General features: G+C 44.1%; 1 protein-coding gene across 6 annotated transcripts; it reads right to left on the bottom strand.

Annotated features, from left to right (window-relative positions):
* Nucleotides 1–110: 110 nt before the first annotated feature.
* Nucleotides 111–10,849, bottom strand: ZSCAN31 (zinc finger and SCAN domain containing 31). 6 transcript variants are annotated; one of them, XM_041771504.1, is made up of 6 exons: nt 10,774–10,849; nt 9,878–10,083; nt 9,664–9,782; nt 2,844–3,315; nt 1,690–1,840; nt 111–1,215 (listed from the first exon to the last, which is right to left on the bottom strand). In XM_041771504.1, exons 4-6 carry the CDS (start codon nt 3,222–3,224, stop codon nt 416–418), a joined length of 1,332 nt encoding a protein of 443 aa, XP_041627438.1. In that variant the 5' UTR covers nt 3,225–3,315; nt 9,664–9,782; nt 9,878–10,083; nt 10,774–10,849; the 3' UTR covers nt 111–415. The 6 variants fall into 6 exon arrangements, with proteins under 6 accessions (XP_041627438.1, XP_041627440.1, XP_041627441.1 ...); XM_041771506.1 differs by having other exon boundaries at nt 2,844–3,255; XM_041771507.1 differs by lacking the exon at nt 9,878–10,083 and having other exon boundaries at nt 10,774–10,836.
* Nucleotides 10,850–14,382: the final 3,533 nt, after the last annotated feature.

Genomic DNA, 14,382 nt, shown 5'->3' with positions numbered 1-14,382 from the left:
AGTCCCAGGATTGAGTCCAACATCAGACTCCCTGCATGGTGCCTGCTTCTCCCTCTGCCTATGTCTCTGCCCTCCCCTCCCCTCCCCCGCCTCTCATGAATAAAAATTAAAAAAAAAAAAAAAAGTATACACAGATGCTAGTCTTTTTGAGTTGCTTGGCATTCAGTGTTACTCAAGAACAGCCCTCCATACCAACTTATTTCCAGGTAACTTTTGGTCTCTTTTTAGGGAAATTATCAGAAATGAACCAAGGGACAGAGAAGGAAGACGCTGCCAGGTAACCTGTGCCAACAGCCATTCACCCAGAAGACACCAGCACCCAGTCTGCAGACAAAGCTATGCATTCCAGAGCAGAATACACTTGGTAAAAACAAAATAAGCCACTTAAAAATCTTACTATCCAAGATGGCCCGATTTAAGGGTCTGGGAGTTCGTGGAATGAGTCTAGTTTGGCAACAGTATGGATTCTAAAATGCCTCATAAGGTTGCAGTGGTGACTGAAGGCCTTCCCACACTCCTCACACTCATATGGCCTCTCCCCGGTGTGGCTTCTCTGGTGCTTGATGAGGAGTGTTCGCCTGCTAAAGCGCTTCCCGCACTGGCTACACGGATAGGGCTTCTCCCCTCTGTGGATGCGCAGGTGCTGGAAAAGCCCTGCGTTCTGACTGAAGGCCTTCCCACACTCGTGACACCGGTAGCGTTTCTCCCCAGTGTGTATCCTCTGATGCTGAACGAGGTATGAGCTCAGGCGGAAGGCTTTCCCACATGCCTCACACTCATAGGGCTTCTCCCCCGTGTGGATTCTCCTGTGTCTAATGAGACCATTGCTGGCACTGAAGGCCTTCCCGCACTCCTTACACTGATAGGGCTTCTCTCCGGTGTGGCTCCGCTGGTGTTCCATCAGGCCTGATCTCTGGCTGAAGGCTTTCCCACACTCCTCACACTCATATGGCTTCTCCCCCGTGTGGGTTCTCTGGTGCTGAATGAGGACCGAACTCTGAGTAAAGCCTTTCCCACACTCACTGCACCTGTGTCGTCTCTCTCCAGTGGCCTGTCCCCTCCACTCTTCTACTCTGCTCTCCTGCTTACAAATTTCTCCGTACTTAGAATCTAGAGGAGCATCTCTTTGGAGTCTGCCATTTCCAAAATGTTCCATTTCTTTCAAGACTTCTTCCTTCAATCCTGACTCCTGGCTTTCCGGTACAGTTTCACCACCTGGGATAATAAATGCACCAGATAATGTCATCTTTCTCCCTTTATAAAAGAGTACCAAGATGGGCACAGGAAGTCCCTATCAAAACACACATGTTCTCAGAATGCAAAAAGGGCGGTGGGAAGTACAACAGGGATCAATGAGGATACTGAGACCAGAGCAGGGTGAGCAGCCCTGCTAACACGGCTGGAGGGTGAGGGGCCAGAAAGGTGTGCAAGCAGGCAGTGATCTACCTGTTTTACCTGTATTAACTTACTAAATGTCCACACAACTCTAAGATTAAGGAACTGTGATTACGTCCATCCTACAGTCACATAAACTGAAGGACAGGGAAGTTTACCTGACCGGCCTGTTGTCAGAGCTACAGAGAAGTAGAAAGTTCTAACCCAGGCAAACTGACCCCGGAATCCACAGCCTTAACTATTATTATCTGCAGAGCCACCAGAAACACCGAGTGGACCCCTCAAAATCCTTACCTTGTTCTCCAAATCTGTGGGGATCTAAAGATTCACCTTTGAACTGAGTCACCACAGACTGAAGCTGGATGGCTATCGATTCCTGCTTGGCCTTCAAACACACCACATCTTCTGAGAGCGCTCCAGAATGGCCATGTTCGTCATCTGGGGCCTGGAGGCAGGTAAGTATATTTGGGATCATGAGAAGGGACACAGGAACCCAGGCTAATACTCACTGAAAGACATCAAATGGAAGCATATGGAACATTCTGTCGAGGAATGGCACAGGGAGAGGCCCAGAGGTTGATTTCACATGTACAAGCAGATGGGGAGATCAAGGGGGCCTGGTGTGTTTGTGCTGGTTTACAATGTTTTTCCTAAGTTCTTGGATACTCCTTCCTTTAAAAGGTGGAGCCTAATTCCCCATCCTTGAGAGTGCACTGTACTTAGTGACTCATTTCCACAGAATAAAATACGTGGCAGAAGTGATGCTACAAATTTCAGAGACCAAGTCATAGAAAGCACCCTCATTCTCCTTCTCTCTCTAGAAGCTGGCTGATGCCAGAGGATACTCAATGAGGCCTAGGCAGAAATCCACATAGCAAAGAACTAAGCCTCCTGCCAAAAGCCACTGAGGAACTGGTGCCCCTCCTAGCAACAATGGGAGGGAGCCATCCTGGAGGGGAATCCACCAGCCCCAGTCAAGCATTCAGATACTTCCTGGGGCAGGCTCCTCACTGCACAGGGCTGAGACAGGCAATCACAAAGAAGCTCTGTACCCCAGAGCTACCCCTTGCCTCATTGTGTCTGGGTTCTGGGCAATGGGGATTAACAAGAGTTGTCCTGACTCACTGTGTATCCTCAGTTTTCCCTCTCTACCTTGGGAGAGTGGATGAGATCACCCCAGCCTTATAAGACTGGTAAAAAGGGAATCCATGTTAAAAAAAAAAAAAAAAATTTTTTTTTTTTCACTGCAACCTCAGGAGAGATCCTCCTAAGTAATGTCCTAAATCCTGACTTACAGAAACCATGAGATAACATTTGGGTTTTTTAAGCCACTAAGGCTTGGGGCAGTTTGTTCAACAGCAGCTGAGAATTGGCTACAGCCAGCCTGAGTCAGCAAACTTCACCCTTCATAGAACTCAGCATCCGAGAGTCCACATTCCTCCTCTCACCTGGTTCTCAGGCTCACTAAGCTCCCTCTCCAGATCTTCAACCACAGCCACGGCCTGCTCCCCACTCTCGGGGTGCTGCTCCCGCACCCAGGCCTGGAGCTCCTCAGGCAGGATGATCAGGAACTGCTCCAGCACCAGCAGCTCCAGGATCTGCTCCTTGCTGTGGGTTTCCGGGCGCAGCCAGCGTCGGCACAGCTCCCGGAGCTGGGTGAGGGCCTCTCGGGGCCCAGGGGTCTCCTGGTAACAGAAGTGCCTAAAAAGTTGGCGGGAGACCTCCTGGCTAGAAAAGCTGTTCTCTCGAAGGTAGGCTTCCCGGTCCCAGATAGGGTCTTCCTCCACCTTCACAATAGTAAGTCCATCCTGTCCCTCTGTTGAAGCCATTCTGGGGTTAATTTGGAAGGTTCACTCCAGCCTGGGATGAAGGGGAGCCTCATTTAAGATTTCCTGAGATATTCTTTTTAAGAGGATACACCTGATGATGAAACATTATATATTCATGGAAATTAAAAAGTAGTGGGGGAAAAAGTGAAGTATAGGAACAATGAATATCATGCTATCATTTATGTTCATAAAAACGTATATAGGGTTTTATTAATATAGTCTAGAACCTGGAAAAAAAGCATATGGCAGAATACATCACTTGTCTCGAGTCTTCACTCTTCCCCATAGCCACATATTGCAGTGGCCTCCCACTGTGATTCTGTCCTCAAACATATGACCAGACTTGCCCAGTGGTACACCAGCAAATGTCACCCAGAAAAAGGCTTGGGAAGTACTTGTGTGACTCAGCTAGCTGGCTTGCCCTTTCCCCCCACAACTGCAAGGAGGATCTGCTGGCTTCCAGATGAAAGAGGCCTGTGGGACCGGACCCGCCATCCCAATGGGACAGATGGACCCACCTGGTTCAGCTGACAGCCAGCCAACCCCCAGACATGTGCGTAAGCCAGGATGAGGTCTGCAGAACTGCTTGACGGACCCACAGCTCACTGCAGGTACACAAGCCAGCCCTGCCTGGATCAGGTGAACCCACAGATTCATGTACTAATTAAATGTTTACTGCCACAGGCCACCAGAATTTCATATCTGTTTGTACACCACATTATTATAGCAAAGAAAACCTGATGCCCAGGGCTGGCTACTAGGGAGGGAACTAGGTTAAGTGCAAACAAGAGAAGGGAAATTTACTTTTCACAGAATACTCTCTGTACTTCTTCTGACTTTTGTATTATTTGAAATTCTTACTGCAAGAAAACAAACGAATAGTAGTATTTGGAAAGCCTGGTAGACAAATTACAGTAGCATCAGGTAAAGAACCGAACACGTAAAACTAGTGATAAAATCAAATGATGAGTGCTATCACAGAGGATTCAACTAGATAACTAAAAAGCAAAGAGTAGAAAAAAATAATTCTGACTGGGTATGGAGCACTGAAAGAATGTGGCTTAGGAGCAAGTGGGTTTGAATTAGGTCTGAAAGAACAAATAGGAACTTGTCAGGCACGGACAGGGCACTGGGAGGGGGTTCAACGTGACAGGCCAAGCAAACAACAGGACCTCAGCTATTGCAGGCACACTGTGCAGGGGTCTTGGAGGCTGACTGCCAGGCCACAGAGAATGGGTAGAAGGTGTACGAAGAGGTCAGGATGGAAAGACACACTGCAGTAGAAAGCAGCCTTGAACTCTAGACTAAGATGTTTAGAGTTTAGTATATGGAAAACCAAGGGGCATTAAAGCTTTATTTCGTTGTCAGATCTATATTTTAAAGAAAAACGGAGTATGATTCAGGAAGGAAATGGTAAGAGTATTTGTAGGGCTGTAGCACTTAAGTTGGGAGGTGGAATGGTGGTTATAAAGGCAGTTTACTTTCATGGTAGAATTTGAGTTTTATAGATTACTTCAGTCTTGTGTTAACAGAATTCTTAATGTCTGAGACAATTTAGAAGTTTTTCAGATATGCTTTATTGTGGGAATATGTATTTATATTCCATTCATGCAAATGCCATGTGCCTACCAGATGCGTGGTGTGGGGTGCCGAGGCCACAGCAGTGAGAGGAAAAACACATGGTCCTTGTCTTCACGGCATTTACAGTGGGACAGACATTAGTGCAATATTTACATAAAATTGTGATGAGAATATGGTAAGTTAACAAAGATTGTGGAGCTTACCCTTTGCCAATGTCCATGGCCAACAACTGCACTGTTTTTACTCCTTACTGCAGGATCTAGGTGTCAGGATTTTTGAGTCTTCAGTCCAGGAAGACTATAAGTCTGAGAATCCCTAACTATGACTTGGCATTGGGTTTCATTATTATTAAAAATGTGGTTTCCCATGGGATTAGATTTACAGGCAAAAACTGGTCTGTGATTATGGGGTTGCACCTGAATGCTACTGAGAAACCATGGAGCAGAACAAGCAGATTCCTCACATGCCCAAGGCCTTGGGTGGGGCAGCCTCTCAATTTTCTGTGTTGCTCTCCCCACAGTGCCTGGGCTTAGGATTTACCTCCTGGTCTTGTGCCACCATGAACCCTGTCTTTACCTGTATGCCTAATACAGTGCTAGCCCACTGCAAGTGCTCTATGGATGTTTTCTGGATGAGTAAATCAATTCTCCCTTTTCATTTCATCAAGCTATAGCAAGGAAATGGAAAGGAAGAAGGACGGGGAAACAGAAACAGCCTCTTTCTATTCTCCCCAAGTCTCTGCCACACCCAGGATCTGTATGCATTATCCAGAGTTCCCAAGCAGCCCTCCCATCTGTCTACACTCCCAACTCCATCCCAACCTGCTACAGATCCCAAACACCTCTTATGACAAAATGCCTAGAAGATTTACAAGTCTAGATTTGCCACAAAATTATGGATGACTTGTCAATGTTTTATTTACCTGATTTATTCACTTACATGCTCGGATTCAATTATGCACAATTTGGCATTGTCTCATTTCCGAGGAGGAAGCAAGTACCTAATACACATCTGATGAACCAAATGGAATGAGTTCTTTAAAATCGTCTTTAGAGAAACAGTGCTGCGAAGTGAGTAATATTCAAATCATGTGGCCTCTCAAAAGTGGGAGTGACCAAAGCACTCCACTTTTAAGACTATTCTGATAATTATATAAGGTAATGCATATAAAAAGCTTAGCACAAAGCTTACCTGGCCCATAGCAACTGCTAAATAAAAATTACCTGGTATTATTAGCAAAGCAGTATTAATGAATTGAATATCCTCTTTTTTAGCTCAAATAAAATAAAACACTGAATTCGTAGGCCAATATTTAGTAGATAGTTGAAAAACCTGGAAGAAATATTCAATAAAGGTCAGGACAAACTATGACCAGTGGTGACCTTCCAAATGTGTGCTGAAGCCCACCTCTAGATCCCGCGAAGCTTATAACCCTGAACATCCCAATGGCAGCTCAAAAGCAACAAATCAAAGACTGGATTCAGATTTCCAGAGTAACACAGCATAGCCAGTTATGCTTAATTACCAACTGGCTCCAAATATTAAAAGATGATATATAAAAAGAAAGAAAAAGAAATGGCCAGCCACAAACACAAGATAAAAATCAGCCAGGGACAGCCTAGAATTCAACTCCCGGGGATTAAAGACTCAGAGTGGTGTGTGTCAGACTATAGGCATTCAGGCTAACTTTCTGATGCTGACTCAGCCTACAGCTTTATCAGAAGTTACAGGCCCAGGGGCCAACGGACAGGACCAGCCTCATTTGTAGTAATGAAGCCCAGAAGCTGATGGCCCCATACGAGGTCTGCACACCCTAATAATTGCTGGGGACAGCAACAGGAAAACACTAGATGTAAGACCCAAGAAGGGTCTTAGATGTAACCTACCATGCTTAGCAGATAGCACTACATCTAAGTGAGAGAAATCTACAACAGTTCTCCACTCAAAAGAAATTCCAAAACATGTAAAACTCTAACCCTGAGAAAAACAATCAACAGTTAAAATAGTAATTCTCTTGGAATGAAATTTATTCTATAGTCCAAGAATTTTTTTTTTTTTTTTTTTTTTTTTATGATAGTCACAGACAGAGAGAGAGAGAGAGGCAGAGACACAGGCAGAGGGAGAAGCAGGCTCCATGCACCGGGAGCCCGATGTGGGATTCGATCCCAGGTCTCCAGGATCGCGCCCTGGGCCAAAGGCAGGCGCCAAACCGCTGCGCCACCCAGGGATCCCTAGTCCAAGAAATTTTTAAAGTGATTTTGAGGGGATTCCCAGGTGGCGCAGCGGTTTGGCACCTGCCTTTGGCCCAGGGCACGATCCTGGAGACCCGGGATCGAATCCCGTGTCGGGCTCCCGGTGCATGGAGCCTGCTTCTCCCTCTGCCTGTGTCTCTGCCTCTCTCTCTCTCTCTGTGACTATCATAAATAAATTTTTTTTAAAAAGTGATTTTGAGAAATACAGTGAAATCAAAACAGGTAAAATGTAGTTATCAGGTAGATATAAAAAAAGAATTAGAAACTTTAAAAAAAAACAAAAACAAAAAACCTTTAACACTGAAAATACATTAGAAGATAACAGAAAGAATACATTTGAAGAAAAAAACAGTGATTTTTAACTGTTTAGCATTTGACAACACTAGACTTCACTCTGAATGCAGCAAGAGATGAAAATTACAGAGCAATTAATATGAAAGGGCCTATGTTGAGAGAATATGACTTTAATATAGGAGGCTCAAGAGAGAAGAATGTGGTGAATGGCTGAGAAATAAATCACTGAGAATAAAACAAAATTTTCCAGAAATGAAGGCATGACTTCTCGGATCAAGAGTACACATGGAGACAGAATACAGTGAAGCCACAGCCTACTGAGAACAAGAGACAGCCTTAAAAGCTGCCCGAGAAACAGAGCCAGATACCCCCTAAGGACACAGCAAACTACTCATGAGCAGAACTGGATGGAGTCCTGAATGCAATCGGGGTGGGAAAAAGGAATGTCAACACAGAATCTGCCCCCAGCCAAAGAGAAGTAAACAGTGGGAGCAAAATAAAGTCATATGCTACTCAGAGACCCCTTCCTAAAAGTCAAGGATGCAGTTTAGCAAACAAAAGTGAACTCAGAGAGAAGGTGTAAAATAGAAGAAATAACAGAACCCTAAGAACCAATAAAATATGACAAGTTGAAATGATTATGGTAAAAAGTCTCTATTCAGTCATATGTAAAATGCTCTATGTTCAAGGTTGCTTACTGAAGCGCTGCTTTGTGACAGAAAAGACTGGGAACAATATGAATGGCGGCCAGTACAGGGCTGCTTAGACAGATTATAGTCATCAGTGTATTGGATTATGATGCAGTTTTAAAACTGAGAAAATAAATAAATAAATAAATAAATAAATAAATAAATAAATAAAACTGAGAAAGTTCTTTATGTACAGATATGAAAGGACTGCCAAAATACAGTTAAGTGAAAAGAGCTAGGTGAAGAAGGAGTATGATTAACATGCTATTAGTTGTATATAAAAAAAAAAGAATACATTTGAATTCCCTGGTCTTTCGGGATGGAAAAAGAGTAATTGGGGCAGGGAAGATGTGCAATTTTCCAAAGGATAGACTTTGTCACATTTTTTTTTTTTACATAAGAATGTTTTATGACACAAAAGGAGAAGGATATGAAATTAAAATCTAATGTATAATGACAAGATGTGGTGGATGTGCAGCTCAGTAAAATGTTACAGTGTGTTAAGGCCCTTGTCAGGAGAATAGAAATACTGAAGAATGATGCACTTAATGTAAAAAATTCTTAAAGTAAATACACCTCTCATAATTTAAAGGTAAATCGCAAGCATATGGAACAAATGGAATGCTTACATATGAATGCTGATACTTCAGTATATGCAAACACTTTGGAAAATTCTTTAGAATTACCTACTAAAGCTTTAGAATGAAAAAAAAAAAAAAAGTACCCTCCTTCTAGGAAAAGACTGCTTGGTCTGTACCCATGGTGTCAAGTCACCCAGATCTGGTTTATTCAATCACTCAACAATTCACTTCAGAGAACATGTTTCTGCAAGTCAATCAATTCATGACAATCCATAGCTTTTGAAAATCAGCCAATTCAGAATAACTCACTCCAATAAATACATCTGAGTGCCAACTAATTAACAATAGTCTATTCCATGAAATCGTGCTTCCACAGATGGTATCAGCCCACCTAACCGCAGCAATACTGAACTGCATGCTTCACAAGATCAGCATCTCCTCTGCACCCAGTCAGCATACGTCTTCAGCTCTGTATCTCAGATACTGAGGGACAGTGCCGTCATTCTTTAACAGGTGGCACACAGGTGTACACTACGACTGAGTAATTCCACTCCTGGATACAGTTCCTATAGAAATGAGAGTTTACTGCACTAAAAGCTAAATACATGTTCAGAGCAGCTTTATTCATAATAGTTCCAAACTAGAAACAACCCCAAAGTCCATCAACTGCAAAATGAATATATTATAGTAGGCAGAATTCAAAGATGGACTCATGATCTCTGTCTTCTAGTATTTCTCTTCTCATTGTTGGCTTATATGGCAAAAGGTATAATTAAGATGAAAGTTTTAGAGCAGGCAGTAAGGCTCTAACAGGATGCCTGGAGGGCCCTGTTGGGAAGGTCAGAGACTTGTCCTGGCAGCACTCCAAAACAAAGCCAGAAGAAGCCAATCAAAGCAGCACAAAACCCTACTTCCAAGAAATCCCTGCCCCAAATAGTGAATATTCCATTCCCTTATTGACAACTGTCAATAAAAGAAACCCAAATAAATAGCAGTGGCCAGCAATGCATTGGCACTCACTTGCTCACTCAATGGAACTCACCTGCGCTCACATCTTGAGGCTGTATCATTACTGTGCTGTGTCTGTCCTTGAATTCTTCATGTGACAAAACCAAGAACCTTTCGGATGGGCTAGGTCAAAGCCTCAGGGCCTGGGGTTTCCTAAATTCACCCAGCAACATAATTAAGGTTACTAATTAGTTGATCTTATGATGGGGAGACACCAGCTGATCTCTGGGTAGGGCTAAACTACCTACATGAGCTCTTTAAAAGTAGAGTAGTCCCTGGCTGGTAGCAGAAGATGTCAAACGAAGCTCTGAGGAGGATTTGAGGCTCATTTCCTGGCTTGTCAGTGGAGGGAAGCCAGTGTAAAGAAATGCCGGCAACCTCTAGAAGCTGAGGTCAGTCTCCTGCTGGCAGCCAGCAAGCAGGGGGGACCTCAGTTCTACCAGGAACTCCAGTCCTACAACCACAAGAAACTGAATTTTGACAACTGTTTAAGACTCTAGTATTTTTTAAATATACTGCATAAATTTGGGGCTGTTTATATTACACCAAGTTTTCCTATTTGATTTCTTCTGATATCCTGATTCCTGTTTGTGTTCTAGATAGATGTTATTGCCATTTATTCACTCATTTTACTCAACAATTGTTTCCCAAGCACCTACAACATTCCAGGCCACTTTGTGAGGCGCTAGAGATACAACTGTGAAAAACACAGAATCTCTGTTTTGCTGGAGCTTACGTTCCAAGAGGAAAGACAAACCAAGAGTAACATTAACAACGACAAAAGTGGGTAAGGAGCTAAGCAAATGAAGTAAGAACTAGATGATCTAAGTCCTGTAAGGAAAACCAATGTGACACCGAGTTATCAAATAAGATAGGGTGGTGGGAGGGGTGATAAACATCTAAGTGGAGCCCTAAAGAGAGAAAAGGAGTGAGCCATGTAAAGAGCAGAAGCCAGGGACAGGAAGCGCAGTTGATACTGTTCAAAGGCCAACCGCCCCCGCTCAGGGCCGCTCTCACACCCCCAGTGGGGGGTCCCTCCCACGGGACTCCCACTCGGCCCCGACTTCAGAAGGCGTCCCGGGCCCCTACGCCAAGGCGCGGACCTTCCATTTCCCGGACTAAGGGGCCCAGGGCCGAGACTCACCTTCGGACCAGGGAAACTTCAGGGCCGCCGCGGGCGGCAGACCCCCGACAGCTGAGCAGCCACGAAGGCCGGAAGTGCGTCAGCAGCCTGAGCCCAGTCGCCTTCCGGGAGCTTTCCGGTCCTCTCTAGGACCTCAGAGGTCCCTGCGTCTCGGTGGCCACCTCCCCGCCCAGCTCCGGCTCGGCTGCGGGACGACCAGCCCTCGGGGTCAGGCGGCCTCGGGAATGCAGCGGTTCCTCTAATTCTAGTGCTTGCCCCCCGGGGCTTCCATGGTGTTGACAGCACTAGAGGAGAGAGTGGTTGTAGGGGTGACAGTACGGGGCACTTTGTTGTGATTGTCTCTGAATTCTCGGAGTCGAGGAGACGTGGGCAGGTGAACAAGTAACTTCATAAAGCGGATGTGAACGTGAAATGAAATAAAGGTTTATAAGTCGATTAGGCTGTAGTTACCGCTGTACAATTAGGACACAGGCACCAGTACTAAGCCTAACTGGGGGCCGAGGAGAGCTAGCGGACCTCTCTGGGTAACCCGAAGAGCGGAATCATCGGAGGACCAGGGAGGAGCCTGGGGAGCATCGGGGGAGGACCGAGGGAGGAGCGTGGGGAGGATGGAGGGGCAAGGACCAGGGAGGAGCGTGCAGGGAGTATCGGAGAAGGATGGGGAGGAGCACAGGGAGCATCAGAGGACCGAGGAGGAAGGGGGGGGGCGGGGGGGCATCGGAGGAGGACCAGGGGAGGAGTGCGTGAGGGAGGAGCAGGGGGCATGCCAGGATTGCAGATGGCACAACGTGGGAGTGTGGGAGGCTCTATTGCAGCCAGAACACAGCACTGGGGCACCCATGAAGCTAGAGGGAGTGGGATGGGACTCCTTCCCGACCCTCACAGGAGTTCAGTTATGAGAGCATTTGCACTTGGACACATTGCAGAGGCCGCAGTGGGAGGATGGGAAGAGCCTAAGATGACAGGCAGGGGGACCAGTTAAGGGACTACTTTCCAAATCCTGAAGCAAAGCAGAAGTGGGAGAAGGGGACAAATATATGCGTTAAGTTGAACTGACCTATTCATTTATTTTCCCACAAACTCCAGCTGAATGCATTCTCTGTGCTAAGGGTTTTCTCTAGGTACTGGAAATAATAATGAATACAAGGTCCTCACCCTTATGAAGTTTATAATAGAGAAGTAAAGACAGTGGGAAATCCAGTTTATACAATTTGGGTGAAATATAGGTTTGAAAATAGAGATTTTGAGGGGGGAAGTCACATCATTTAATAAACCTTAAAGTCTTACATTACAAACACAAATCGGAAAAAAAAATTTAAATATTTTTATTTACTACCTGATGCATCTCTGTAATATTTTTCCTAAATTGTTGGCTTTATATTCTTGAAATATCTCTTTATATGCTAATTTTGTCGTTTAAAATTTTCTACATGGGCAGCCTGGGTGGCTCAGCGTTTAGCACTGCCTTCAGCCCAGGGTGTGCTCCTGGAGACCTGGGGTCCAGTCTCACATCAGGCTCCATGCATGGATGGAGGCTGCTTCTCCCTGTGTCTGTGCCTCTCTCTCTCTCATGAATAAATAAGTTAAATCTTTAAAAAATAAAAAGTAAAAAAAAAAAAAAAGAGTAAAATTTTCTACAAAGAATACAAAGATAATGTAGTCTTTCCTTTAGCATGGCTGATCAAAAACTACTTATTATTTATTTGGAGAGAGGGAGAGAGAGCACACATGTGAACGGGAGTTGGAGAGAGGGGCAGAGGGAGACGGAAAATCTTAAGCAGGCTCCATGCTCAGTAAGGCTCAGTCTCACCACCCTGAGATTATGATCTGAGCTGAAATCAAGTGTTGGCCACTTAACTGACTGAGCCCCCGATCAACATTTTTTTAAAAGATTTATTTATTTATTTATTTATTTATTTATTTATTTATTTATGATACACACACAGAAAGAGAGGCAGAGACACAGGCAGAGGGAGAAGCAGGCTCCATGCCTGGAGCCTGACACGGCACTCCATCCCAGGACTCCAGGATCCCGCCCTGGGCCAAAGGCAGGCGCCAAACCACTGCGCCACCCAGGGATCCCCTCTGATCAACATTTTAAATGCAACATTTTAAATTGTTGATATTTGCATATCAACAGGCACCTGCAGGCACCAATTGATTAAGAATTCAATAACTGAAATGAAAAACACATTAGAGGGAATAAATAGAGGAAGAGGAATGGATTAGTGTTCTGGAGGACAGAGTAATAGAAAGCAATCAAGATGAGTAGAAGAGAGAAAAAATAATTAGAAATAAAAGGAGAGGAGCACCTGGGTGGCTCAGTGGTAGAGTATCTGCCTTTGGCTCCCAGATCCCTGAGATCAAGTCCCACATCAGGATCCCTGTGAGAGCCTGCCTCTTCCCCTGTCTATGTGTCTCTGGCTCTCTCTATGTGTCTCTCATGAATGAATAAATAAAATCTTAAAAAATAATTAATGAAAATAGACTAAGGGAACTCAGCAACATTGTCAAGCATAATAACAATCACATTATAAGGATATAAAAAAAAAGAAGAGAGAAAAAGGGACAGAAAGTTTATTTGAAGAAATAATAGCTGAAAACTTCTTAAATCTAGGGAAAGAAACTGACATTCAGAGCCAGGAGGCACATAAAGTTCCCAAGAAAATCAACCCAAGGAGGATCACACCAAGACATACAGTAAGTAAAATGACAAAAAGTCATGATAAAGAATTTTGAAAGCAGCAAGACAAAAGAAAACAATTACATACAAGGGAACCTCCATAAGATTATCAGCTGATTTTTTAGTAGAAACTTTGCAGGTCAGAAGGGACTGTCATAATATATTCAAAATGCTGAAAGAAAGAGACCTGCGACCCAGAATATTCTATCCAGAGAGGCTCTTGTTCAGAACGGAAGGAGAGATAAAGTTTCCCAGACAACAAAAGGTAAAGGAACTCATGACCACTAAACTAGTCTTACAAGAAATGTTAAAGGGATTCTTTCAGGGAAAAGGAAAGACCACAGCAAGAGTAAGAAAAATAGTAAGCACAAAAGCAGTAGAATTAAGCATATTTATAAAAATCAGTCAAGGGATTCACAAAATAAAAGAACATAGAGTATGACACAGTATATCTAAAATATGGTGGAGAAAGGAGTAAAAATTTAGTCCTTTTAGATTGAGTTCAATTTCAAGTGATCACTAACTAAATATAGACTGCATAAGATGCATAAGATGTTATATATAAAACTAACGGTTACCACATACCATAAATTGAAAGAAAATGATAGCCGTTATGCAAAAAATAAAGATAAAAGGAAATCCATGCATATCAATAAACAAAGCTAACAAACCATGAGAGGTGAGAGCAAGAGAAGTAAACAAAAGAGAAGAACTAGACAAACAACTACAAAACTAGTAACAAAATGGCAATAAGTACATACCTATCAGTAATTACGGGGGGGGGGGTGTCTGGGTGACTTAGTTGGTTTAATGTTTGCCTTCGGCTCAGGTAATGATCCTAGAGTCCTGGGATCAAGCCCCACGTTGGGTTCTGTGCTGAGGGAGCCTGTTTCTCCTTCTCCTTGCCCCCTGCTCTCTCACTCTCT

This window comes from Vulpes lagopus, chromosome 10, assembly GCF_018345385.1.
Source record: "Vulpes lagopus strain Blue_001 chromosome 10, ASM1834538v1, whole genome shotgun sequence".
Classification (NCBI taxonomy): Eukaryota; Metazoa; Chordata; class Mammalia; order Carnivora; family Canidae; genus Vulpes; species Vulpes lagopus.
Note: the sequence above shows the minus strand (reverse complement) of the source record. Positions and strands in the feature narration are given on the sequence as shown.